At 37.2% G+C, this 26,206-nt stretch overlaps 1 protein-coding gene across 3 annotated transcripts in view; it reads right to left on the reverse strand.

Moving 5' to 3' along the window:
* Positions 1 to 3,053: 3,053 nt before the first annotated feature.
* Rhp (GTP-Rho-binding protein rhophilin) overlaps positions 3,054 to 26,206 on the reverse strand; it is a 104,366-nt gene continuing 81,213 nt past the window's right edge. For all 3 annotated transcript variants that reach the window (XM_073092087.1, XM_073092090.1, XM_073092089.1), the window contains 14 exons: positions 20,544 to 20,660; positions 17,562 to 17,689; positions 12,733 to 12,886; positions 11,873 to 12,014; positions 11,337 to 11,428; positions 10,571 to 10,720; positions 9,317 to 9,475; positions 7,804 to 7,882; positions 7,042 to 7,146; positions 6,325 to 6,436; positions 5,679 to 5,806; positions 4,544 to 5,088; positions 3,753 to 3,902; positions 3,054 to 3,374 (listed from right to left, as the gene is read on the reverse strand). In XM_073092087.1, the coding sequence (XP_072948188.1) occupies positions 3,195 to 3,374; positions 3,753 to 3,902; positions 4,544 to 5,088; positions 5,679 to 5,806; positions 6,325 to 6,436; positions 7,042 to 7,146; positions 7,804 to 7,882; positions 9,317 to 9,475; positions 10,571 to 10,720; positions 11,337 to 11,428; positions 11,873 to 12,014; positions 12,733 to 12,886; positions 17,562 to 17,689; positions 20,544 to 20,660 (2,241 nt within the window). In that variant the 3' untranslated portion in view covers positions 3,054 to 3,194. The remainder of the gene's footprint in view (positions 3,375 to 3,752; positions 3,903 to 4,543; positions 5,089 to 5,678; positions 5,807 to 6,324; positions 6,437 to 7,041; positions 7,147 to 7,803; positions 7,883 to 9,316; positions 9,476 to 10,570; positions 10,721 to 11,336; positions 11,429 to 11,872; positions 12,015 to 12,732; positions 12,887 to 17,561; positions 17,690 to 20,543; positions 20,661 to 26,206) is intronic.

A 26,206-nucleotide genomic window follows, 5' to 3' on the forward strand; every position in this document is an offset into this window, starting at 1 on the left:
AAGATCCTGCAGCATCAGCTCAAACATCAGGATGTATGAGGCTGCTAGAACCAGAGTCGCCTAACTGCATTTTAATGACTTGAACTATCTGTTTTTTCATAATTTAAAAATGTTGCACACTTTTACTTTTCTCCATATAGTCATGTTTTTCGTAGTTAGGCTACTCTAGTTCTAATAGCCTAATATCATTGTAATCTACTCGTAGAATCCTCATTCAGCTGTATAATACATATTGTGTGTAACTATATTGACTTATATGATACGAAATAAACATAGATACAATAAAAAAAATGTTAAAGACTCGATTTTTCGGCAAAATCATTAACTGTGCACGTCTTGAATGAAATAAAGATGTGACAGTTCAAACATTACAGATTATAAACACAACCAGGCTGTATACACGTTTTTGCCTGAAAAATAATAAGAAATATTCGTAATTACAATTCATAGATAATTAAGAAATATTAACAGATTAAAAATATACACAGAAGCAAAGGTTAGTGACAAAAAAAATAGAATGAAAATAATTATTTGCCAATAAATAGTTTGAAAGTCGCGCCAAAATTACAAAATGGTGTCAGATGACATTCTTTTTTGTTCATTCAATTTGAAAGGAATGATATTTGACTGTAATGTAATTATTTTTTACATGAAAATGAGATGAATATTATATTTACATTAAATCTATCACTGATAAAGTAAAAATAAAAAATCTTTATTTGTAGAATAAGTACAGAAAACTTTGGATGTCATAGCCAGAATCAAGTTCCATAGTCTATTTATATATTTAGGACGCTAAATATATAATAGTTTCCAAAATCACCCATTTACCCTCCTATTTGAATTTCTCGTAAATTGTTGCCACATAGCAAATTACCTTCCAATACGGTAAATTAAGCTTCAAACAAGTTTTCATTATTTTATTTTATACTTTCTGATATTTGAAATATTAATCCAACTTTCTACAAGGTTGTGACAAAATAAACTCAAGTGAAGTGATAAACATTCAATAAATTTTCGGAAATAATGACAAACATTAAATAATGTTAAAATTTGCAACTGATAAAAAAATTACGAAGAGTAGGTAACCCTCATTAAATTCATCTTAACATGAAATATATTTCTGTATGTGTCTTATTTATATGATATTAACAGTTGTATTAAAAATGCAAGTTTGCTTATGTATGCAGACGACACTAAAATTTACATGAACGTAAGAAATATTACAGACTGTCTTGCATTACAGGATGATCTCAATAGATTGGGTCGTTACTACGTTAAAAACCGAATTGGTATCAATTTAAATAAATGTTCCTTTGTAAGCTTCACACGAAAAAGATATCCCATTAACTATTCATATCAAATAAACAATGTCGACCTTACTAAAAATTACTCTGTTAGGGACCTTGGTGTTGTTATTGACTCCAAATTAACATTTTCTGACCACATAGATACAGTTGTAAATAAGGCTTATAAAAACCTTGGCTTCATACTAAGAGTAAGTCGCCCCTTCTCTGATTTAGGTTGTTTTAAAATCTTATATTACTCTTACGTAAGAAGTATTCTTGAATACTGTAGTCCTATCTGGAATCCTAGTTATGTAACTTATATTAAAACATTAGAGAACATTCAGATCAAATTTATGAAACACCTCAACTATCGATGTTCTCATACATTCCTAAATTATGAGGATTCATGTTTATATCATCATCTCATGCCTCTTGAGTGTAGGCGCAATGTAATTGATATGGCCTTTTTGCATGGTATTTGTAATGGGTACATAGACTGTCAAGCTTTGCTATCAAAATTTTTGAGTTTTAATGTTCCAAAAAAGCGTACAAGGCACGCGGGAAAATCTTTATTCGCTGTCGCTCAGACGAGAAGTAATTATGCACAAAATTCACTAGTCATTAGATTACAAAAAAAATATAATAAAAGATTTAACACAATAGACATTTTCAATACAAGTAAAAATAGTTTTAAAAAAGAGGTACATAAAGTCCTTAATAATCTCCATATTAGTGACTAAGTAAACGTACAATTGAAATATTATTAGTAGGTATATAAATTATAATTAACATCTTTAGTATATAGATTATTATACATATGTGTGTGTTTATCTTTAAAATTAATTATATATTTATAGTATTTATACCTGTATTTATATATATTAATACCTATCTATAAAACTTACTTATTCGTGCTGTTATGTTTAAAAATTGTAAATCCGTAATTGGCTGTAAGAAATACTATATAAGAAATGTATTTGTATGATTTTAAGAGCTGTGGATTTTGTAATAATTAAATAAATAAATAAATAAATAAATACTTGGATCAAGACTAAATAAAACAGAATACAATTGACGTATAAAGTAAATAATATTAATATTCAACTGTACATACATGTGCAATTTTGCAAAAAACGACTAAAAAAACAATAAATGGCGTACTCTCTTACATTACATAAATCTACCCTCGTAAATATGCAGTACATGATTGTAAAGTCAGTTATCGCAATTTATAATTTTATTGTACCTATTTTTACGTAATTAATTACTTTTTTAAAAAGCATTATATACGTATAATTTTAACTATCCAATTTTTATGTAAGTGTGATCTTTTAAATTTTAGTTTAAAAGGATCATAATTTAAAAATATATTGAAATACTTTTTGGACATAGTTTAAATTATGCTATTGAAATTAGATATTGAATGTGTTACGTAACCGATTTAAAAAGTAAGCTACAGTATTGCATGGTGCACGTGACTAAAGTTTGTTTAAACAGAATGATCCTGTTGTTCCTTGTATGTTGTTGTTATTGTTGATCCTTGTTGTTGTAAAAAAAAACGACTAAAAATAAACAATATATGGTCTATACCATAAGCAATGGATCATTGTTGTTATTGTATGCTTTGTTGTTGATTCCTATTGTTGTTATAGAAAACGACAAAATAAACAATATATGGTATAAATAAACAAAAGATCCTTGTTGTTGTCGTGTGCTTTGTTGTTGATCCTTTTTGTTATTGCATGCCTTATTGATTTTTCTTGCTATTTTATGCTTTGTTGGTGATCCTTGTTGTTATTATATAATAATTTATTGCTTATTCTTGTTAAGCTTGTTATTGTATGATTTGTTGTTGATCCTTGTTTGCATATGCACATCTCTGCATGCGCTCCCAAAGCATGCAAGTTATCTAAACAGCACGTTGTGTTGCGCGTGTACATGTGTGTGGGGGCGGGGCTGGTGCCTGCGGAAGGGGTTCCAGGAGGGCGCGCGGCGCGGGGCGGAGCGCGGCGTGGAGCCGCTGGAGGTGGACGCGGCCGACACGGAGCCCGCGGAGCCCGACTGCCGGCACGCGGACGGAGATGACTGGGGACACAAATAAATTTAAATTTTATTAAAAATCCTTCATAGAATGCGTTTTGAACGTCAATTATCTACTATCAGTTCGCCGTATTGCTAAAAGATTTTTTTTGCACTTATAAATTACCGATTGAGTAATAAAGTATAGTCCGCGCCATTATCTCTAGTCCGTTCTGAAGTTGTTGCAAGCAAGTGTAGTCAGAAAGCCAATCCCATCGAACACAACTAGTGGGCGAGAGCGGGCAGCCGAACGTTCCGGGGGCCGCGCTGTCTTCGTCCCGCTAATATCTACAATTTGCTGTTGCGACGCGACTCATTTCTATGTTCAGAGCAGACTAGGAATTTGGTGCGAACTCTACAATAGTTTCAATAAATGTAACATACCTTGGAGCTGTTGTCCATGGGTGTGGCGAGTCGTAAGGTGAGAGCGTTCCCGGCGCGCTGGATGAGGCGCACCACGTCGTCGTGGCCGCTCCACTTCACGTCCTTGTCTCCGATCGAGATTATGAAGTCGCCCTCCCGCATGCCGCCGATCTGGGATTGGATATTGTTTACGTTACATAAGTATTAAAGTACTTTGCAAGAATCCCCTATTCATATGATTGTACATATTTTAAACCATGTATGTATGTACCACCAAATCAAATCAAAATCATATCATTTTTTTTATTCAAAATGTGTAGGTTCTTTACAGAACTCTTTTTGAATGTCAAAACATATCACAATTCCTCCCACATAGGATTGTGCACATTTTTTTTTATAATATAGAAGTAGGAGACGAGCGTGCAGTCCACCTGATGGTAAGTGGCTACTGCCTGATGGGATTAGATATTCCTACCCAAGGTCGGCTATGGATGCGCCGCTACCACCTACGTGGCGACACCATCGCCACACCTATTTTTGCCTAAGAACAACAATGTTAAGCGCTGCTGTATTGTGGTTTGAAGGGTGTGGTAAAGGAGACATACTTTTCTGAGTCATTCCAGCTTAGTCCTCAGGGGTAGCGGCGCATGTGTTACCGACCTCAGTTAGACATATCTAATCCTATCTGGGGTTAATTACAGATGTGCATGCGCGGCAGTAGCCACTTACCATAAGGTGGTGCATGCTCATCTGCCACTCTTATATTAAAAAAAAAACTTAAAACCTTAATAACAAAATATTAGCCCACTCACATCAGCCAACGAATTGGGTTCCACAGCAGCGATAACAACCGGCGCATCCCCTCTAACAGAGAACCCGAAGCCCTCCTCCTTCGCGACGTTGTACTCACTCGCCACTCTCCGCAGCTCTCCCTTCCGTCTCTCCCTCCCTTGCTTCCTCCCACTCTCCCTCTCCGTATACTCCTTATACTCATACTTATCATAATCTAACACTTTCGGGTGATATTCATTATTCTCGAACCCGCTGATGTAAACACCGTTCTGTTTTGTCACCCGTTTCTCGTATTTCTCGCTGTATTTCTCGTCGTTTCGTATGATTTGGTTGTAGTAAGTGCTGTTATCTTCAGATCGGTCTCGCTTATCGCTTCGTCGCTTCCGTTCGTCCTGTCTGTCGTGTCTGTCTGTGTGTTTGTCGCGGCGCAGTTGCACCAAGCGGGGGGCGCTCCAGTGCCGTTTGGCTGAGAACACCGCGATGGGGCCGAGCGGTTTGAAGAGGTCGTCTACGCGGTGTTGGGCGAAGTCCGGTGGTGTTAGCGCTAGTTGGAATTTTGATGAGGCTATGGAATGAGAAAAAAGTCTTAAAATTTGCGCCATCCATTTAGTCGCCTTAGAGGCTTTTAAATTTTCAACTACTTGTTTAGCTTCAAAAGGTATATGAAAAATTATGTCGTCTAATTTTTTTCCCTTCGTAGACGGATTTAAAAAAATGCAAATAGTTAATTTTAGTATACGATATAAACAATTAAAATTGAAATACTAAGTATATGTGAGAACAAAATTAATAAATATGTTCAAGTTTTGTGGTGTTGTTAAAATAGTATATGGAAAGAAAAAATTGCAACAACATTCGTTTTTATTGTCTCAATTGTTTACAGAGAATTAAAATTGCAAACCGATCGTTCGAGGATCGAATGTTCACTCCTTTAAAAATATGACCGGTATCAATGAATCTAGTCGCGCAAATCTCCCTTAAAACTCAGTTACGCATAATTCTACTCACTATCCATTGTTTGTTAACACTAGAGTTTCAATGTGAATACTGTTCGTTAATATTGATTCCCCTATGGAACTATGTGCTATACCATGTACATTAAAGGTATGTAACTTCACCCTAGTCCAGTAATGTGCGGTCAATAAATCCACTCACGTAATATATGCGGTGCATCAATCAGCTCAGCGAAGTCCGGTTCGTCTCGTAACGCGGCTCGCTCTCTCGCGGCTCGTTCCCGCTGCGCCAACACGGTGCGGGATAGCGCTTCCTTGTTGCGTAGCTCGCTGGAATAAGAAATAGGTTATTATGTCTAGGGTTTAGAGCTAAAGGTACGTGTTATTGTATCTTCTTTCGTGATTAGTAAGTAGTATTTTTAGTACTTGTAGCAGTTGTAGTAACATAACAGGAAATTGTTTAGTACAAATAATAATGAGGCTCGACTTGGCGGAGGCACTGCCGTGCCTTCAGATATTACTAAGTAATCATTGGTGATTTTTTTATAGGTAACGTCAATAACATGCTATAGTATTATAGTGTGATTACGGTGTTTATATGTGTGTGTCTAATCTCTGTAAACGCACGCGCACGTTGTGCGTGTGTGTATGCGTTCGTGCGCGTGTGCGTGCGTGTGTGTACGCGTATTTGCGTGTTAGTGCGTACGTAGATGTGTGTGTACGTGTGTGGATTCGTGCGTTCGTGCGTGTGTGCGTTCGTACGTATATGTTGTACAGTTTAATATGATATTGAAACAAGCTTGAACAGTGAGCGTGGCGGTGAGTGCACAATGAGAGTGACTATGTACCGGCACATGCGTTGCAGTCGCGCTGCCTCCTCGTACAGCGCGAGGGCTTCAGCCAGGTGTGCACGACCCAGTGCACTGGCTTCCAGCTGAGCTGCCGCTGAGCCCGGTGACCCTGGAAAATATATTTATTTTTATTACATCGATGTAGTAAAGGAGCATGCAGTCCACATGATGGTAAGTGGTCGCTGTCGCCCATGAATATTTGTAACCAATGGCACATAAAACAAGGATTCTAAGTAAAACCGATTATAGATGTGTCGCCAATCCTAAAATACCTTAGCTTCATATTTAAGTCAGCCGGCATCCACACCCTTCCTCCTAAACACACAGACACATTGACAGACGGACATTGGTTCCTCCACGGTCGAATCGAGTCGGACATTAGTTCTACTGCCTATTTCCTTCAGTACAAAAAGTTCCCTATTTGGTAAAACGACCGTACTCTCTCAATTCGGCACTTTTATGTCGGAGTCGAGATGTTGAGAAATCTTCAATAGCACTCATATCGCCATCTCTTAACGAGTTACGAAAACTTGTCACACTGAATAAAAATATCCAAAACTTCAGACGAAAATTATTAATCAAAAATCATTGTACAACCAAGAAGAAAGGTTAGTTTATCACAAGGTATATCAAGGTTAGTTTATTTTAATGGTGGTACCATTTAAATAATTTGTGATAATATACTAATTAAACATTAAATATTAATATATTTACCGTCATTATGTCCGTCGTAGGGCGCGTATATGGCGGCCAGGCGGCTCGGCGACGGCGCGCTAGTGGCGTGCAACAACCCCGTCGCGCAGTACTGGTGTGCTAATGCTGGAATTATAAAATTAAATGATTATTATTAAGAACATTTAGTAAATAATCTTCGTTTTTAAGTACAGTTTTAGGGAAACAATTGGAAAATTTATGACCATGATTGTATAGGATTGTATATAAACTACTGGTTGAAATAAATAGGTATAACAACAAAAAGGCAAAATTGTTTCTAACGAAAAAAAAAAGAATATATGTTAATAAAGCAAGGAAAGCAGAAAAGTACTGAAAAAATAAAAGAAAAGAAGAAGAAAAGAAAAGAAGTAAAGAAAGGAAAATAATTAAGTACATTTCTGCTTTTCTTTCTTTATTAATATTCTTTTTTTTTTGGTACATAGCTAATTAGAAATTTTAGTTTCATTCATAGAAAAATTTAAATCTATTATGACCATGGTCGAATTTCGACCACGAGGGGAAAGCTAGTAAATTATACTAAAGTACATTTAAAAATTTGAGTTCACCTTTATAAAATTCAGTAACTAGTACTACAAATGATACTAAACAGGTACTATTAGATAAATATATGGACAAGGGAGGGAGTAAAAGGGCAGCCGACTATTAACTCACTGATGTTTTTCTTAAAATATTGGCTGGCGGACACAGCCACGCACACATGCGTACACTACTCTACACAAATACAAAAGATTACGAGCTCACCTTTATAAAATTCAGTCTTGACGTGGACCAAGGACACCCACGAGTATGGCACGTAGTTGAACACACCCTCTGTCTGCATCTGCAAGGGAAATTAATCATAAATTATTTGGTGTTTCAATTATTATATTGATTATATACAGGTATATTTTCATTATTCCATCTCTTACATACTTGTTAAGTATGACGTTTTTGTATTAAGTACATTTTTTTTTCATATTAATCTGTATCACCCTGTCAATATTTGGGGGTGGCAAAATATGAATTATAATTTTCGCCCATCCATGTCGTAAATATCGAATACATCTTACGCTTCGGGCGTGATATTGCGCGGCAAAACTTGACTAAAAGTTTTTATTTTGTCGATTTACTCCAAGAAATCTCACATAACTCATACTCCCACAGCATCGTATACCTGTACCTATTGAAGCTTATGGTAAGTGCCTCCTGCAGTCCACCTGACGATAAGTGGCTATGGGCTCATGGACACCCGCAATCATCCTCAGATTGAACCACAAAGTGTTCTTCTATCTTGAAACTGAGCAAGCGTCGTCAGTGGGTCTTGGCAACAGCTCTCGTACAGCTGGTAGATAGTAACATCCCAGCGGGAGCCAGCTCACCTACCTTCTCGTACAGCTGGCGGTAGGTGGTAACATCCCAGTGGGAGCCAGCTCGCCTACCTTCTCGTACAGCTGGCGGTAGGTGGTAACATCAGTGGGAGCAGCTCGCCTACCTTCTCGTACAGCTGGCGGTAGGTGGTAACATCCCAGTGGGAGCCAGCTCGCCTACCTTCTCGTACAGCTGGTGGTAGGTGGTAACGTCAGTGGGAGCAGCTCGCCTACCTTCTCGTACAGCTGGTGGTAGGTGGTAACGTCAGTGTGAGCAGCTCGCCTACCTTCTCGTACAGCTGGCGGTAGGTGGTAACATCCCAGTGGGAGCCAGCTCGCCTACCTTCTCGTACAGCTGGTGGTAGGTGGTAACGTCAGTGGGAGCAGCTCGCCTACCTTCTCGTACAGCTGGTGGTAGGTGGTAACATCAGTGGGAGCAGCTCGCCTACCTTCTCGTACAGCTGGTAGGTGGTAACATCAGTGGGAGCAGCTCGCCTACCTTCTCGTACAGCTGGTAGGTGGTAACATCAGTGGGAGCAGCTCGCCTACCTTCTCGTACAGCTGGTGGTAGGTGGTAACATCAGTGGGAGCAGCTCGCCTACCTTCTCGTACAGCTGGTAGGTGGTAACATCAGTGGGAGCAGCTCGCCTACCTTCTCGTACAGCTGGTAGGTGGTAACATCAGTGGGAGCAGCTCGCCTACCTTCTCGTACAGCTGGTGGTAGGTGGTAACATCAGTGGGAGCAGCTCGCCTACCTTCTCGTACAGCTGGTAGGTGGTAACATCAGTGGGAGCAGCTCGCCTACCTTCTCGTACAGCTGGTAGGTGGTAACATCAGTGGGAGCAGCTCGCCTACCTTCTCGTACAGCTGGTGGTAGGTGGTAACATCAGTGGGAGCAGCTCGCCTACCTTCTCGTACAGCTGGTGGTAGGTGGTGGCGAGCTGCGCGCTCTCCTGCGCGAGGTCGAGGCACATGTCGAAGTCGTCGCGCAGCTCGCGCTCGCGGCCGCCCGCCGCCTCGCGCGCCTGCAGCTGCAGCTTCTCGAACAGGCACTCGCGGGCTTGCGCCTGCGCATGGAAACACACTTTTTAAACGCTTTCTTCACTCACAGCCGTACAGTAAGATTCCTTGTATCGTGGATGCTATGGACACACACACACACAGACAAATACGCAAACACCCAGAAACAGAAACCTAAATTCATCATTTAGATGTTATCTATCTGGCCAGGGATCGAACCCGGGACCCTTTGCGCATCAGACCGGCATAGTGACCGTTCCGCCACGCGGGTCGTCGAAACACTAAATCAATTTTTTTTTGTTTGTATAAAGTACTCAGTGACTAATAGGTACTTTATATTAATTACGATCTAGCCTAATTTATGACTAATGAGTAATTCTACGCTAACTTAAACTGCTAAATAATCATATAATGAAGGTGGCGTCCTCTGACACTGCACTTCTTTGTTTTAACACATAAGGGAGTAGACACATTGTTCTTGTGTTCTATGATGTTCACTTATCAATATTTCATTAAAATTCAGATTCAATTATGGTCGAACACTGTGTCATGTCACAAGCTCAAAAGGTTTATTCCGCTTGAGTCTTCTAACTAGATCCGTTGTATCGAGGAGCTGGATCGCCTCGATATTGACGTGATGATGAAGTCTTTTTTGATGACCTTCTGCATATGTACTAATTACTTTTTTGATAAGGTCTACTTTAAGGTCCCGATGTAGATCTTCATTTCTTACATACCAAGGTGCATTTGCAATACCCCTAAGTACTTTATATTGAAATCTTTTAATAATTTCTGCATTACTTTTTTTGGTACTAAATCAATAAAATCAAAAATATTTGTATTCAAAGTAGATTCCTAACAGAACTCTTTGTGGACGTCAATAAATCACCATTTTAAGCTAGTCATACTATGTAGTTGTGTTCCAAAAATGGGTTATGATAGTTATATCACAAAAATAGGTTATGGTAGTTGTAGACTCCCGTATAACAGCCACCCTTATACATACTCTGTAAATAATCATGTGTCTGTCTATTACGATTCAGGGGATAGACCCTTGTGACAGACGGACAGGCGGAGGCTTAGTAATAGGGTTCCGTAAAATAAGGGGAAGAACACGGCAGGTATAATACTGATATATTTACCGTCATTAGAGCCCCAAGCACGAGTAACGTATCCGCCGCGAGGTCGACAGAGGGCGCGTTTGTAAAGTTCTCGTGTATGTAGCGGAGCGTTCCAGCCGCGCGGAGTAGGGCGTCCACCGCGCCGTCCAAACCGGCGCATGTGTTGCGTTCCTTAGACAACGATAATACATAAATAAGAATTTAAAAAAAAATGTATGTGAATGCACATAAAAAAGTGAGTGAATGAAGGTGCGCAAGAAGTGATACCATAATATTATATTACAATATTACAAAATGATTGGTACGTATCTTGTCATTTCGTACGATTTCCCTAAATAAACTAGGTAAATTTAGTGTCGAATAATTTATATTCGAGCTAATTATATGGTGTACCTCTAAATTAGACTTCAGTGTTGTAAAATTAACAATCCCCATTTTTCCCAACGTCAAAACTTAACTTAACATCAAAAACATTTTAAGCCTTTTTATTCCACACACATCAACAAAGCTACAGTTTTTACTTGAGGGTTAACACATGAGCGACAGTGAGCTAAACAATTCGTGATCTAGTTTTATCCACAACTAAGTTATAGGGGGGGTCAAAAATGGCTTAAACTGCTTCGAGAAAAAATGGTAAGGTGCTTTTTTGCTCGACTTGGCGAAAACACTGCCGTGCTCCCACATATTAGGATTAAGTGAAAAAATCTACTTAAAGTTTAAATATGATTTATTAAATTATCTTTTATGAGAGCTAAAGAAATAGAGGCTACTAAATAAAATGACATACTTGCTTAGCGCCAATCTGCGTGTAGATACCCGCCATGTTAAACAGAACGCATGCTTTTTCAAACGCAACTGTTCTTTGACACGACGGCACTCCTGGAAGACAAATTAATTAAAGATTATACATACAACAAGTACTATTATTTTAAACCGTTTATTAAACACAAGCAAAAATGATTTTTTGCGCCCCTGGAGCATCTGAAGACTTTTTCTAGTAAACGAATTATTTAAACCAATTCATTTTGAAAGCATTATTTTATTTTACGTACAATAGTCTTATACATAGTTTACGATGTATATTTGACGATCTTAGTTTAGCTGACTCATTGTAATATTAAATATGTGGGAGGGCAAAATGTGCCCGTTTGAAAATTGTGCCCGTGGTTGCCGCCCCACTCAGGCCAACTCCTAGTTACGACATTGCATGTGACTGATCTTAGGACTTCATCCATATTTGGGATTCATCACAGTTGTCCACACGTAGCAGTGACTAATTACTAGCAGGTGGACTACTTGCTATTTAAATGTATTAAAACATACCTGTGAGCGAATCGAACCACTCGAAGTAGACGCCAAGCGATCGGTCCGGTGGGAAGAACCGCCTCTCAATATAGTACAGTTGGTTGTAGTACTTGAACAGGAGCGCCACACCCGCTGTCGACCGGACTGGGGTTCGCATCGCCTGGGGATAACAAATATATTAAGTATAAAAGACCAAAAAGAGTATAAAAGACTCTTTTGTGGTCCGACTTTGATGGATAGAAGATTTATGAGTCGTAGAATCTACTGTTTTGCCTCCGAGGGAATCACCGCCGTCGGCCGCATCTGTGTTTACGTTATAACACGTTACGTTATAACATTTTTGAAGGTGGTAGAACCCTTTGTGATTCGACTCCGGCGGCACCACCGCCACACCTATTTCTGCCTTATAACAGCAGTGATAGGCGCTGCTGTGTTCCGGTTTGAAGGGTGTGGTAAGGGAGACAGAATTTTCCGAGTCGTTCCAGCTTAGTCCTCAGGGGTAGCGGCGCATCTGTGGCTGACTTCAGGTAGGAATATCTAATCGTATCTGGGGTTGATTACAGATGTCCATGGGCAGCAGTAGCCACTTACCATCAGGTGGACTGCATGCTCATATGCTACTCCTATATTATAAAAAAAACGTTATAACAGTAAGTGTTGCTGTGTTATGGCAAAGGTGCGGTAAGGTAAGGAACATACTTGTACGAGGCGTTCCAGCTTAGTTCTCAGGGGTAGCGGAACATATGTGGCCGACCTCAAACCGGAATATCTAATCGTATTTGGGGTTGATTACAAATGTCCATGGGCGACAGTAGCCACTTATAATCAGGTGGACTGCATACTCGTCTGCTAGTCCTATATTAAAAAAAGGTACCCACCTGTCTCATGTCCATAAAATCGGAGATAGCATCCTCATACGTGGCACCGTCCTCGCTGTAGTGCTCCAGGATGAAGTCCTTGAAGGGCTCCCGGAAGTCCACTTCCTTAGTCTCCTTCAGCCCCAGCGGGATCATCGGCATCACGCATTCTTTGCTGAAAATAAACGTATTATTTTGAGGCGAGAAGTGAGTTTATTAAGACATCGTCGTAGAAGAGGCGGAAAAAATATGAGTTTTAAGCTGAACTTATCATAAAAATAGTTGAATTTTCTCTAGTGTTATTTTTGAGAAAACTCCAATAGATATATTCACCCACACATTAACTCCAATTCAAATAGAAATTTTAAACTTAGGTTTTTATTTTCGTTTTGCTTGTTTTTTTTTTTAACAGGGTAATAATAAAATGTTATTTATTTATTTATTATTTCTACTAGAACAGTAAACACAGACAGACAAAAACAAATTGGCATTAATAATATGAAAACGTTAATGTTTTTGCATTGGTTTGTAAAATTGCACAAAGATTCGCCGCGCCCATTATGTTGTCATCTGGGCACAGCAGAGGTAACTCAGTCGCGGTGTAAAATAGTATAACTCCGAAAACATTTAATTTATTCTCAATAATTATAGTTTTAAAACCATGCTAAAATCGCGCAAGGAAAACCCTTATGTAATCTTGATTTCTGACGATCCTGATTAGGTGAATGGGATAAAATTATTTAAATCGTGTATTGTCATCAGTTCTTGTAATTGTTCAAAATTTTAAATTAATTGGACCGTTCAAAGTGGGTAAAATCGAGTTCAAAGATTACGTTACATACATACATACATACAGGCCAAGCTAATAAAAACGTGGTAAAAAGAAGTCACTTATATAAAGAAAGTTATAGCCTATAGGTATAAATAAGTTTTTAGTATTTACGTTAATTTAATAAAAATATCTTAAAAAGTAAATGTATAGATCGCAAAAAGCAAATGTGATGTTATTTGTCAATAAAATCAATAACTTTTAACATAATTATACGAGATTTGTTATAATAAATTAAGTAATTATTTAAACTGTTTCGGCCAAAATCATAAAACAAAGCTCAGAAATTAATACCCAACGAAATAAAATAGCACTCTAAAATATGAATTAAGAAAATATTATTGTATTCAGATAGCCGCGGCCGTATGATAATTTGTACAGACAAGTCTTAGGATATATTTGTTTCCAATTATTGTAAAAAGTAGACTTAACTACTTTTGCTAGGCAATCTTTAAAATCAAGATTGTAGGATAGACTTCCCATGGCGTAAAGAATGGCTACTGTAAAAGGAAGACATGCTTTATTGAGCTTTAGACTTATGGGAGAACGAGCTTCGCCCTACGTTCAATTTTTTTTTATAATACAGGAATAGCAGACGAGCGTGCAGTCCACCTGATGGTAAGTGGCTACTGCCGCCCATGGACATCTGTAATCAACCCCTGGGGGCCTACCACCATCTTTTAAAAACCATCATAGTTCAGCAAAGTTTTATTTCCTTCTTAAAACAGTAAAATATTCCGTCATACACAGTTGAACGAACTTAAACCCTTATTAATTTTTCGCTTATCCTGTAAAAAACCAACTGAAATTGTCATATTTTGCTTAAAAAGGTAAATTTCCTGCAAAAAAAGTAAAAGTATGATTAAAATAGTATTGTTTTAAGAGATGGTAGTAACCCCCCGATAGGATCAGATATTCCTATCAGAGTTCGGCCACAGATGCGCCGCTACCGTTGAGGACTTAGCTGGAACGCCTAAGAAAAGTATGTTTCCATTATCACAACCTTCAAACCAGAACACAGCAGCGCTTAACACTGCTGTTATTAGACACAAATGGTTCTACCACCTCCACTATTTAAGCAACATAAAGGTTTAATAAATTCCAAGATGGTGTCAGACCAGTGCGCGGGAAACTGAAACAATGGCGGACCACGGAAACATCAGTAACGCGCTCTTTCTTAATTTTAATTAGTCTGTACCCATTATTGTTTATCGTTTGCTATGAGAGATGGATTATGAAAGTATAGATAAGAATACTTGTATGAAAATGAAAAAGAAAGAATTAATTAGTGACAAAAATAGAATTAACAAGAGACGTAGCTAAGGCGTGGATGTGCCTCAAATTTACCAACAAGTTTGGCCGATTCATTTAATGACATTTCGTTTAATCAAAATAAAGCAATTCTATTAGAGCGCAGGTTTAATTTGCCAAAAAGGCCCAAAAAAGGTTTCTTTACAATATGGACACAGTGAAAAGCAATTAATCGTTAAATGTAAAATTTTGCAGCCATCCTAAAAAGCCGCTTTAGAGCGACTTGAATTTCAACAAACGTCGATGAAAGTAGGGAGTGTTTACTTGTAAGACACAAGTAAAATTTTATTAAACATTCGTTTAATAAAATTTTAATGCTGTCCACATAGATTAGTAAAGATTACTCACTCCTAACAAGAAAATGTACCCAGTTTTGAGAATTGAAATAGTTGCGTAAAAAAGTTTTGCCACGTGTCCGTGCTAAAATGTCCCTAAAATATTTGAAATAATTATTTATTTAGGATGTAAATTACGCAGTATTAGTTATTTATTCGTAAATTTTGTCTAAAATGTTTTTATTTGTCAAGAATTCATAAAAAGACCTTACTATAATGACCTGTTTGTGGCTTCATTCAATGTCAAGGCAGCGAAGTGTCTTTACTAATCTATGGCTGTCCACTGCAGGGTACCAGTAATTCTTGCGTATTGGTAAGGAGATAATATGGATACCGGCTGAGTGCTGGCTTATATAAGAGGCGACCATTAGGCTTGAGGAATGGCAATACATTGCACTTGTGATCTGCTTCAGATAGAGTCCCCGTTCTATAGTAAACTAGTTGACCCGGCAAACGTTGTGTTGCCATATAAATAAAAAAAATGTTAAGGGTGAACAACCCTTATCACTTGCGGGTTTGAAAAATAGATAGAATATTTGAAACTGCGATGGTAGCGAAGTCTGTCGAATCCAATGTGAAACATTCCAAAATCAACAACTACTTACGAATTAAAAATTAATTAAAAAAACCTTTTCCCACGGACTAAATTGTGAATCTAAACCATTCTCAAGTCCCCTTGAACACACACAACAAATTTCATCAAAATCAGTCCAGTCGTTTAGGAGGAGTTCAGTATATATATATATATAAAGATAGGGTACAAACCACTATCAGGTGGGGTGCAAGCTCATTTTCTATCTAATTCAATTTTATTAAAAAAAATCAAGAAAAAGTTCTTGATTAGAAGTACGTATTTAAGTCATCATCAACCCATTACTGTCCCACTCTTGGGCACGGGTCTCTTCTCATGATGAGAAGGATTAGGCCATAGTCCACCGCGCTGGCCAAGTGTGTATTGATAGACTTCACAGACATTTGAGTTTTTTTTTTAATATATCTCCCATGTATGCAGGTTTCCTCACGATGTTTTCCTTCACCGTTTCGCAAGTGATAATTAATTTCTAATACGCACATAACTTTGAAAAATCAGAGGTGCCTGGGTTTTGAACCTCGGACTCCTGGATCGAGAGGTCGAGTTTCTTAACCACTAGGCTACTGCTACGTATTTAAGTAAGTAGTAATAAGTTCATGATTAAATGTAGGATACATTTTATAAACAATTTCTGGTTAAATAATTAACCTTAATTATTTTAACTGAGAACTACTATATAAAACCTTAATTAACCTATTTTACCCATAAAATCAAGTAATTTTATAAAGCCATTAGAAAGTCTAATTATCCACTTTCTTTCTTTAATAGTCCTAAAGAATCAATTTAGTGGACAAAATGGCGTAATTAAAACGTTACATAAAATATATAATGGAGTGCCTGGGTCTTAGGTACTTAGGAATACCGTTGTGTATGAATGTTATTTTTTTTTCTTTTAAAAATTTAACTGTTTTTTTTTTACATTTACATATTTAAACAAACATATCTAAGGAAAGTTACGTACGCCGATTATTAATAAACAATCTGTATGATGTTTTGCGTAACAAAGATCGACATTTGACAATTTCTTTAAACTAGATAATGTTAATATTTCGATCTTTGGTAGGTGAAATTTGGACAGATTGATTATTAATAACAGACGTCATTGGCTAATTATTGCAGATTAGAGGCTGATAGCCATAGATATACTACTAATAAAGACGCTGATATCGCAATTATCGCAGTGGCTAAACTACTAAAGCTTCTAGCTTTGATGAGAAACTAGATGATTTTTTTATAATGGGTTATTTTATGATGTACGCAACTACTAAGGAATGATTTTTCTTATAGTCCACCTCTAAGGGTTACCCCGTTAGTTAGGTTTCGAAAGGTTGTTTAAACATCTTCCGCTTTTCAAGCAAGCACTAGTTTTTTTTTTATATATAATATAAGAGTAGCAGACGAGCATGCAGTCCACCTGATGGTAAGTGGCTACTGCCGCCCATGGACATCTGTAGTCAACCCCAGATAGGATTAGATATTCCTACCTGAGGTCGGCCACAGATGCGCCGCTACCCCTGAGGACTAAGCTGGAACGCCTCGGAAAAGTCTGTCTCCCTTACCACACCCTTCAAACCGGAACACAGCAGCGCTTAACACTGCTGTTATTAGGTAGAAATAGGTGTGGCGGTGGTGCCGCCGGAGTCGAACCACAAAGGGTTCTACCACCTTCAGAAAATAACTATATAATAAATATATAATAAATACTAGGAAAATTTGTATCTTTGACGTTCTTGTTACAAATGTTTCACCATTTTTTCTAATAGTTATAAAAAATATTTGGTACCTGTCGCCCTGGTACAGTTCGACCGACGAGTTGAGTTCCGCCAGCTGCTCCTTCAACAGCTGCAGGTTGGAGTTCACGAAGCTCAGCTCCAGCGCGACGGTCTCCCGGAGCTTCCTGTTTGTTGTCGCCTGGAAGAGAACGGAAGAGTATCAGTATCAGTTGGAGTGGAAGATGTCCCAGTAGTCCCAGGACCAGATTAGAGCTACTATTGCGATATTCAAAGTAAATTGTAAGAGTCGTTCAAAAGGGGTCGGAGTTTGTTGGCAGCAAGATTGGGAGTACGATTTGGAAGGAAGACGATATGTAAAGTCGCAATGAGTGGAAGAAAATAGTGGTTTGAGTGATTCGCTACATTTTTAATCTTTGTGGTCGATTTTTTTTGGAATAATGTGGTTAGTTGCGAATGCCTCCCTTTTATACCTCAACAATTAAAAATAGTCTATACTATTTCCCACATAGTCCTAAAAAATACTTTTACACACCTTGGAGATTTTTTTACAGAACTTACTAAACATAGTTCTTAATATTTAAGGTTTCTTCAATATTTTCAAACATTTTTTTTAAATAAACAATTATGCAAAAGTCACGAACAGAACCTTTGGGAATGTAAGAATTCTGTGAACTAAGTAAGTGTACCTGACCATACAATAAACCTTGATACAAAAAAATTACAAAATACTCCAAAATACAATTTATAAAACAACAACATTCTTCCACTCGTAAAGATGGGTACGCAGAGGTCAGGGACCCAGGGAGTCACGGATCACGGCGCACCTTATGAGCCACACAATGGAGACACCGCTGAGAACATGACTCATTGCACCGGAAGACCTGCTAATGTTTTTGAACCTTTGCTAAACCTTAACTGCCTTACGAAAGTAAGAAATGAAAAATATCCAGTAGGCAAAAAATTATAAAGGACAATGCCCATGAAAGTATGGACCGCCGTCCAGAGTTGCATCAAATTGATACTTGTCGGCCAAGACGACCCGCGTGGCGGAGCGGCCACCATACCGGTCTGACGCGCAAAGGGTCCCGGGTTCGATTCCCGGCCAGACAGATATCTAAATGATGAATTTAGATTTCTGTTTCTGGGTCTGGGTGTTTGTGTATTTGTCTATATGTGTGTCCATGGCACCCACGACACAGGGAATCCTAGTGTGGGGCTGTGAGTGTAGAAAGCGTTTATTTATTATACTTGTTGTAGACGATCTATAATTAATCAAATACCACCAATAATTATTTTTTAGATCAGCACCCGGGTTCTGAAGTTATTTACCGAAATGTTACATAACCTCAAAAACGAAAATATCCGACGATAGATTGATGGTCGGTTTTAACTGATAGTAGGTACCTATAATGTAGTTCGATTAACATATCCCATTTACTTTTAAAGGTAGTAGGTAAAAAAACCCAAAATAATCCTAAAAACCTAAAATAATGAATTCCGAGTATAAAATACCGCCATTTTAATTTTTAAGAACAACAATCAACATTTCGTCTTATTTTATCTTAAATGGAATCGCCTGTTTAAAGAAACTATTCTGATCGACAAATTATGTAAAAAAAACAAAAAATAATTTTAATATTACTTTCATTTTGACGCATGAGAAAAATCAGTACCAAGAATGGGCATTCTCCTTTCGATCTTTGCAAAGCAAAACATTGGATACATTGATATTGAAGCATTAATATATTGATGCTTCTTGACTACTGTTCCTGGCATTTGTTACTTAAACAATTACTGAGGCAATTAAACCTTTTGGTGGTAGAACCATTCGTAAATAGACGCGGGAGGCACCACCATAACGACAATGTAAAATGCTGCTATGTTCTAGTTTAAGGAATGTTGTAAATGATATAATTTACACGGAGATTCAACTCCTCAGTTACCAAAGCATCTGTTGTCGCAGATAGAACTCCGATCCTATCGGTCCAATCCAAAACAAACATACACATGAACAACTTCAGATGGATTTAAACGCACAAAACTTCCTTCATGAGTATGGTTATAATAATCTATTATTTAGGATTTCTAGGAAGGTTTGTAGCACCATAATAACCTCCAGGCTACGGTCACATTCCGTCCTAGACGAAATTGGTTACAGAGGACTAATGATTTTTATCAAAAACAGCGGTGTAAAACTCTTGTTCTGGTTAAAGAATTGACCAAAGTTACAATGCCCTCTGTCTGTCTAAATACTAACATCTATAGATCTTTTTAATCTCATTACGTTTATATTTTCAATCAAGTTATTCTTGAAGAACAACTGGTTGTCACAAGTTATTCGTGACTTACGGAGAAAGTGACTGAACAACTGACGAATATAGATTGATAGATTGGTTGGATGATTGATGGCTTTATCCAATAAGTGGATTGTATCTCGTGGAATTGTTTTTAATGCGAAAAACAATTGAAAACTGTTAACGGTTACTAACGGTCGATATTAATAATCAATCTATCCGACTTTGATCTACTCAAGATCGAAATTACACAATATCTTATTAACTTATTTTATGGCTATGTAACTTTACATTTTCTAATAATATTAGAATAGCAGATGAGCATGCAGTTCACCTGATGGTAAGTAGCTACTGCCGGCCCTGGATTTATGTAATCAATCCCAGATGAGATTCCTTTCTGAGGTCGGCCACAGATGTGCCACTACGCGTGAGGAATACCCTTACCACACCTTTCAAATTAGAACACAGCAGCGCTTAACATTGCTATTATTAGGTAAAAAGGTGTGGCGGTAGTGCCGCCGGAGTCGAACCACAAAGGGTTCTACCACTTTGTAACTTCGTAGATATGTTATACAGGTGGTAGAACCCTAAGGTGTAGCGGCGCATCTGTGGCCGACCTCAGGTAGGAATATCTAATCCTATCTGGAGTTGATTACGTCCATGGCCGGCAGTAGCCACTTACCATCAGATGGACTGCATGCTCGTCAGCTGCTCCTTAATTATATATAAAAAGAGTACCTTAAATAAGTTCTCAGCGCCTGCCCGTAGCCGCAGCTCCTTGTTGATCTCCTGGTTGAGCTGGCAGCGCCTGGTCTGCAGGCGACCGCGGCAGGTCGCCACACGAGGGTCAGAGCCCTGGAACAATGGAAAAGGATCATCAGTTTCATATATATAAACAGAGGCTAAGGATTTCGGCAATTGTGTGTGCTCTTCAGTTGCTATATTAACCGTAAAAAGTGTGTATCGATCGTGCGTATTGGACATCTTGAAGTCATAGTTTAGGGTAATGTAATGTAATTTTATTCAGGACGATTTGAAATAAAGTTTAATATTTAATAGTGCCGAAACAAAGACGAGGGCTGAAAGTTCGGTTTACGTTTTGGCTGAATATTCTGTTATGGGTACTCTAAATAAGATCATTACTTAAGATAACCCGACGTTGTTTAAAATCTTGCTTGGTAAACAATAGCCTCAAACCGAGGAAGGTACTTCTCACTTCTGACAGAAGACAAACAGTGGAAGATAAGGTAATATATTGATGATCATGTCCAACGAGACCAGTGATCACTTACAATCAAGTAGCCATTCTCGTTTGCACTAAGGTCAATTTCCTAAGAAAACGTGAAAAAAAGAAAAAATGTAACACACTATACAAATACACAGATCAGTTGTCAACTAGAATTGCCACAAAATAAAATGCTTACAACAGACAGAATTACGGACAGACATTCATTTATTTATATACGTACAACTTCAACTTTTCACACATCGTCCCAGCGACAAGTGGCAGATTAACCACAGGAATGCTGGCTACTCGATAACGGACTGACGGATCGACTTTCACCTTACACATACACCTACTACATACTGTAATACGATACCATGAAATGGAATGTATTTTGTAAGCCTACGGAGGCTTACAAATTGTCAGTTATGTTATTTTTATTTTAATATAGGAGTAGCTGACGAGCATGCAGTCCACCTGATGGTAAGTGGCCGCCGGCTACTGCCGCCCATGGACATCTGTAATCAACCCCAGATAGGATTAGATATTCCTACCAGAGGTCGGCCACAGGTGCGCCGCTACCCCTGAGGACTAAGCTGGAACGCCTCGGAAAAGTATGTCTCCCTTACCACACCCTTCAAACCGGAACACAGCAGCGCCTAACACTGCTGTTATTAGGTAGAAATAGGTGTGGCGGTGGTGCCACCGGAGTCGAACCACAAAGGGTTCTACCACCTTCAAAATGTATTTTGTAAGCCTACGGAGGCTTACAAATTGTCAATTATATTATTACTAAGAGTTGTGTATTGCAGCTTCACCCGCGTTATAAAGTGTAAATCCTCTGGAGATTAGATGGTATTAAACTTTTTTGAGCGACCACGTTCCACACTTTTTAGGGTTCCGTACCCAAAGGGTAAAAACGGAACCCTTATTACTAAGCCTCAGCGGTCTGTCCGTTTGTCACAGGGCTCTATCTCCCAAGCCGTAATACATAAATAGGTCTGTGAGGTAGACACATAATATTGATAGCCGCTATAACAATAAATACTAATAAAAAAAAAAAGTTTTATTTAGATGGCACCCTCATCTATTGCACCTTAATTCATAGGAAGACAGTATTATTCACAACGTATGTAGTTTAATGGCTGCTATAATAAAAATATTCTAATTCTTATTTACTGTTTAAAATCAGCTAACTATAGTAATAGTCTCCGACAGTAGATACTGCAATCTATAAAGAACCTAATTGTTGGATTAAAATATGTCTGTTAAAATCATTTCAATCCTACAGTTAGGTAGATAAATATTTCAACTTTAAACATAGATAAGTAAAGATTACTCACTCCTAACAAGAAAATGTACCCAGTTTTGAGAATTGAAATAGTTGCGTAAAACAGTTTTGCCACGTCTCCGTGCTAAAATGTCCCTAAAATATTTGAAATAATTATTTATTTATTATGTAAATTACGCAGTATTCGTTATTTATTCGTAAATTTTCTCTAAAAATGTTTTTATTTGTCAAGAATTCAGAAAAATAACATCCTAATAAGCCGTTTGTGGCTTCATTCAATTTCAAGGCGGCGAAGTATCTTTACTAATCTTTAAACAGTAATGATTATCCTTCGAGCGTCAATACACATAAACGCTCGAAAAACATTACGATCCGCAGTGGGTGAAAATTGAAAATTAAATCGTTTAAATAGTAACCCCATGGCGCCATCATAACTGAAGCAAGTTCTATTACCGTTCAACTTTACATAAACAAATTAGATATTCAGTGATAGCACGATTTTGTAACACATTGCGATGCGCCACAACCTCCAAATATCGACCATTACTATGAATTAAAATGAAGTAACATTTAACATACATTGTATACATACAAATAAATCAAATTGAATTGTCTGTTTGTAATGTTAAAATAATATGAAAGTTACATAACAAAAAATATATTGTTAAATTCAATTTGTTTATTCCGGCTAATCTCTGAAATTGCTGATCTATGAAAACGGGACTTTTACAGAATTTTAGAAATAATTAGGGTTCCGCATAAAACGCATTTGTATATGTAGACGAAACCACGGAATAAAACTTAAATATAAATGAAATACTCAGTGCATTTTAAATAACTCTTAATAATTTAAATGAAAAGCTCGCATATACTTAACTCTTATTTTCAAATGTTAGTTCACCCCGTTCTTGTAAAATTTTAAATCTTTTTTGAGGGAAACATAAAAATGTCAGTGAAGAATTACTTGCGATAACAAAAGCAGAATCTAAGATTAAGATTAATTGTTATGTTGCTAAACAATGTTAAACGCTTCAAAAAAAAATTAAAACGAATTTACGAGTACATATAATTCGACCTTCCATAAATATTTTATGGTTCGAGTCCGGTAGCACCTATTACTGCCTAATAACAGCAGTGTTCGAGTGTGTTATTATGCTTTGTAGAATTTGGTAAGCTACAAGCTATTTCGAGGAATAGGAACTTAGTCCGTAGGGGTAGGAACGCATCTGTGTTCAACCTCAGGTGAAAATCTAATCTTACTTATATTATAAATCCGAAAGTAACTCTCGTCTGTCTGTCTGTTTGTCTCTTCTTCACGCCTAAACCACTAAACCGATTTTAATGAAATTTTGTACAAAGAGACCCGAGAAAACATAGAATAGTTCTTATCCCGGTAAACCCACGGGAAATAGGGATGGCGATCTAAGATAGATTAATCGGATAATCGATCTTTTGGACCAAAAAGTCGATTATTTTAATCGATATTACTAAGGATTGAATCGTAAACTATGTATTTGATCAAGTGATGATCTTTAGCAAAGTTGTTGTTCATGAGCCCACGAAGGTTTCAGAGTTGGTACGACCTATTTTCGCCAGCTGGCGCCACTTTCCTTCCAATGAAGGTACGAATTTTCAGTTTTATGTATATGAATGTCATATTATTTCCTTTTAAACGCGGGCGAAGCCGCGGGCAAAAACTAGTTATCTTATATAGAGTTGATTACAGATGTCCATGGGCGGCAGTACAACTGGACTGCTCATTTGATACTTCAATATTATACAAGAAGGATCACCGTCGCAGGATTATAAAATCTATTATGGCAGACACACGCAAGTGCAAGTGATGTGACAATATAACATTCCGCGAGGCTGTCTGTATTTTTGGTCTGAGGACGCAATAATATTATGCCATCAAAAACAATGCTTGTAAAAAGATCCAAGTCTCGCCATTCAGTTCTTCTACCGTAAAAAGTTTTGAGATCTATGTAAAACCAAGCCGGTAAATGTATGCAGTCCCTACTTAAGGGACCTTCTGTCTTAAGGTATTATCTCACTATCTAACCTAACAACATCTCATGGGACCATACCAATATTAAAAATCTTTTATGTTCTAAATAAATTAACGTGGCAATCGTACTGCAAGTCACATTGTGTTTTCATCTTATCATATCGCATCACACAGGTAACATTAGTACGATTGCCACGTCGATTTATTTAGAACATAAAAGATTTTTAATATTGGTATGGTCCCATGAGATGTTGTTAGGTTAGATAGTGAGATAATACCTTAAGACAGAAGGTCCCTTAAGTAGGGACTGCATACATTTACCGGCTTGGTTTTACATAGATCTCAAAACTTTTTACGGTAGAAGAACTGAATGGCGAGACTTGGATCTTTTTACAAGCATTGTTTTTGATGGCATCTCATTCCTTTTTGTAGATATTTCTACTCTTTTCCTTTCCGGTACCTTCTACTAGTTGAATCTCAACAACAGATTTTTTAAAGCCAATTAAATTTTTGTAGTTAGTCTTTGTAGTTATGTAAATAATCTTGCCATTCATCATCACTTTCATTCGAACATGACAATAAATTAAATCAAAAAAAGTTACTATTTTGACAACTGAAATTATTCCCATTGTCCTCAGGAAAAAACATCTCTACTGATTGTGATTTATTTATTTATTTATTTATAGTGATTTAACGTGTCTTCGTATTAAATAATCGACATCCCTTACTTTCTTCTGAATATCCGACAAAAATCATTGGTAATCTTTCACTGACTTCGTCGGACTCCGGTTTTTTATATAAACCACAGTATTTACTGCTCTTGCTCAAATTCGGTTCAATTTATAATATACTTCTGACTTCTGAAATGAAATTAAATGAAATGTTTATTTAATAATGATAACATTCGTTTTAAACTTCTCGCATTTACAATAATAGTTCTGTTAGCTGTTTCAACCACAACAATTTGTTTAGGGGTATATAGCATCGCCTTCTGATGTAGAATTCCATTTGTTGATAAGAAAATATTGAAAGCTCTATTACAAAATTTCGTTCATCCATCTGATCTCATACCTACATTTGTTCGACTTGCTAGTTCCCATTTCAACACTTTATATTTTTGAAATTTCGTAAATACTCACTCTTATATTTGAGAAAATAAACATGTGTCATTCGTGAATAATAGTCGATAAATAATAACATGTACCTTGAACCGTTGAGTGAAGTAGCTTCCATGGGACCACATGAATCTGTATGTACGATCTCCAGTATATCGTTCGTTCGCGTTCAGAGGTTTGGAAATGGTTTCTTACTAGTCGTCATATCCGTCGTAATGTTCACATCATCAAGCCCGGTCATAATATTCTTATATTCCGGATTAATATGGGCTAGTCTTCTATGCCAATATTTATTTGACATTGTCAAATATCATATCGGTGATTTGACAAATTGTTTAAATTTATATATACCATGTACGTTGTGGCCAGTTGCGATGATGTTATCCATAGAGTTACTAATAGTGCAACCGTTTTTCAAGAAATTAACAGTAAATCCTTTTTCAATAAGTTTACTCACCGCTAACAAATTCATACTAAAATTATTAGTCTGCATTTGTCTTTTGCATTCAACTGTAGTTATTTTTAGAATTATTATTTGCAGAGTATATTAATAATACATATTTTCAGCTAGACTATATTTTTATTCACTTCTATTTAAAACTTAACTCACCGTACAATATAATTTTATATATAGCTATTATAGATTACAAATAATTTATATTAAAAAGGTTTCTTATAATAGTTTCCACGTTTTTTCCGGGTAGGTATTACCACAAAATAAAAACTAACAGAAGTCAATCTTCATACAAAGTGGGCTGGAGT

The sequence above is a fragment of the Epargyreus clarus genome, unplaced genomic scaffold, assembly GCF_041222505.1.
Source record: "Epargyreus clarus isolate Ecla_fem2 unplaced genomic scaffold, WU_Ecla_fem_2.2 ptg000035l, whole genome shotgun sequence".
Taxonomy (NCBI): Eukaryota; Metazoa; Arthropoda; class Insecta; order Lepidoptera; family Hesperiidae; genus Epargyreus; species Epargyreus clarus.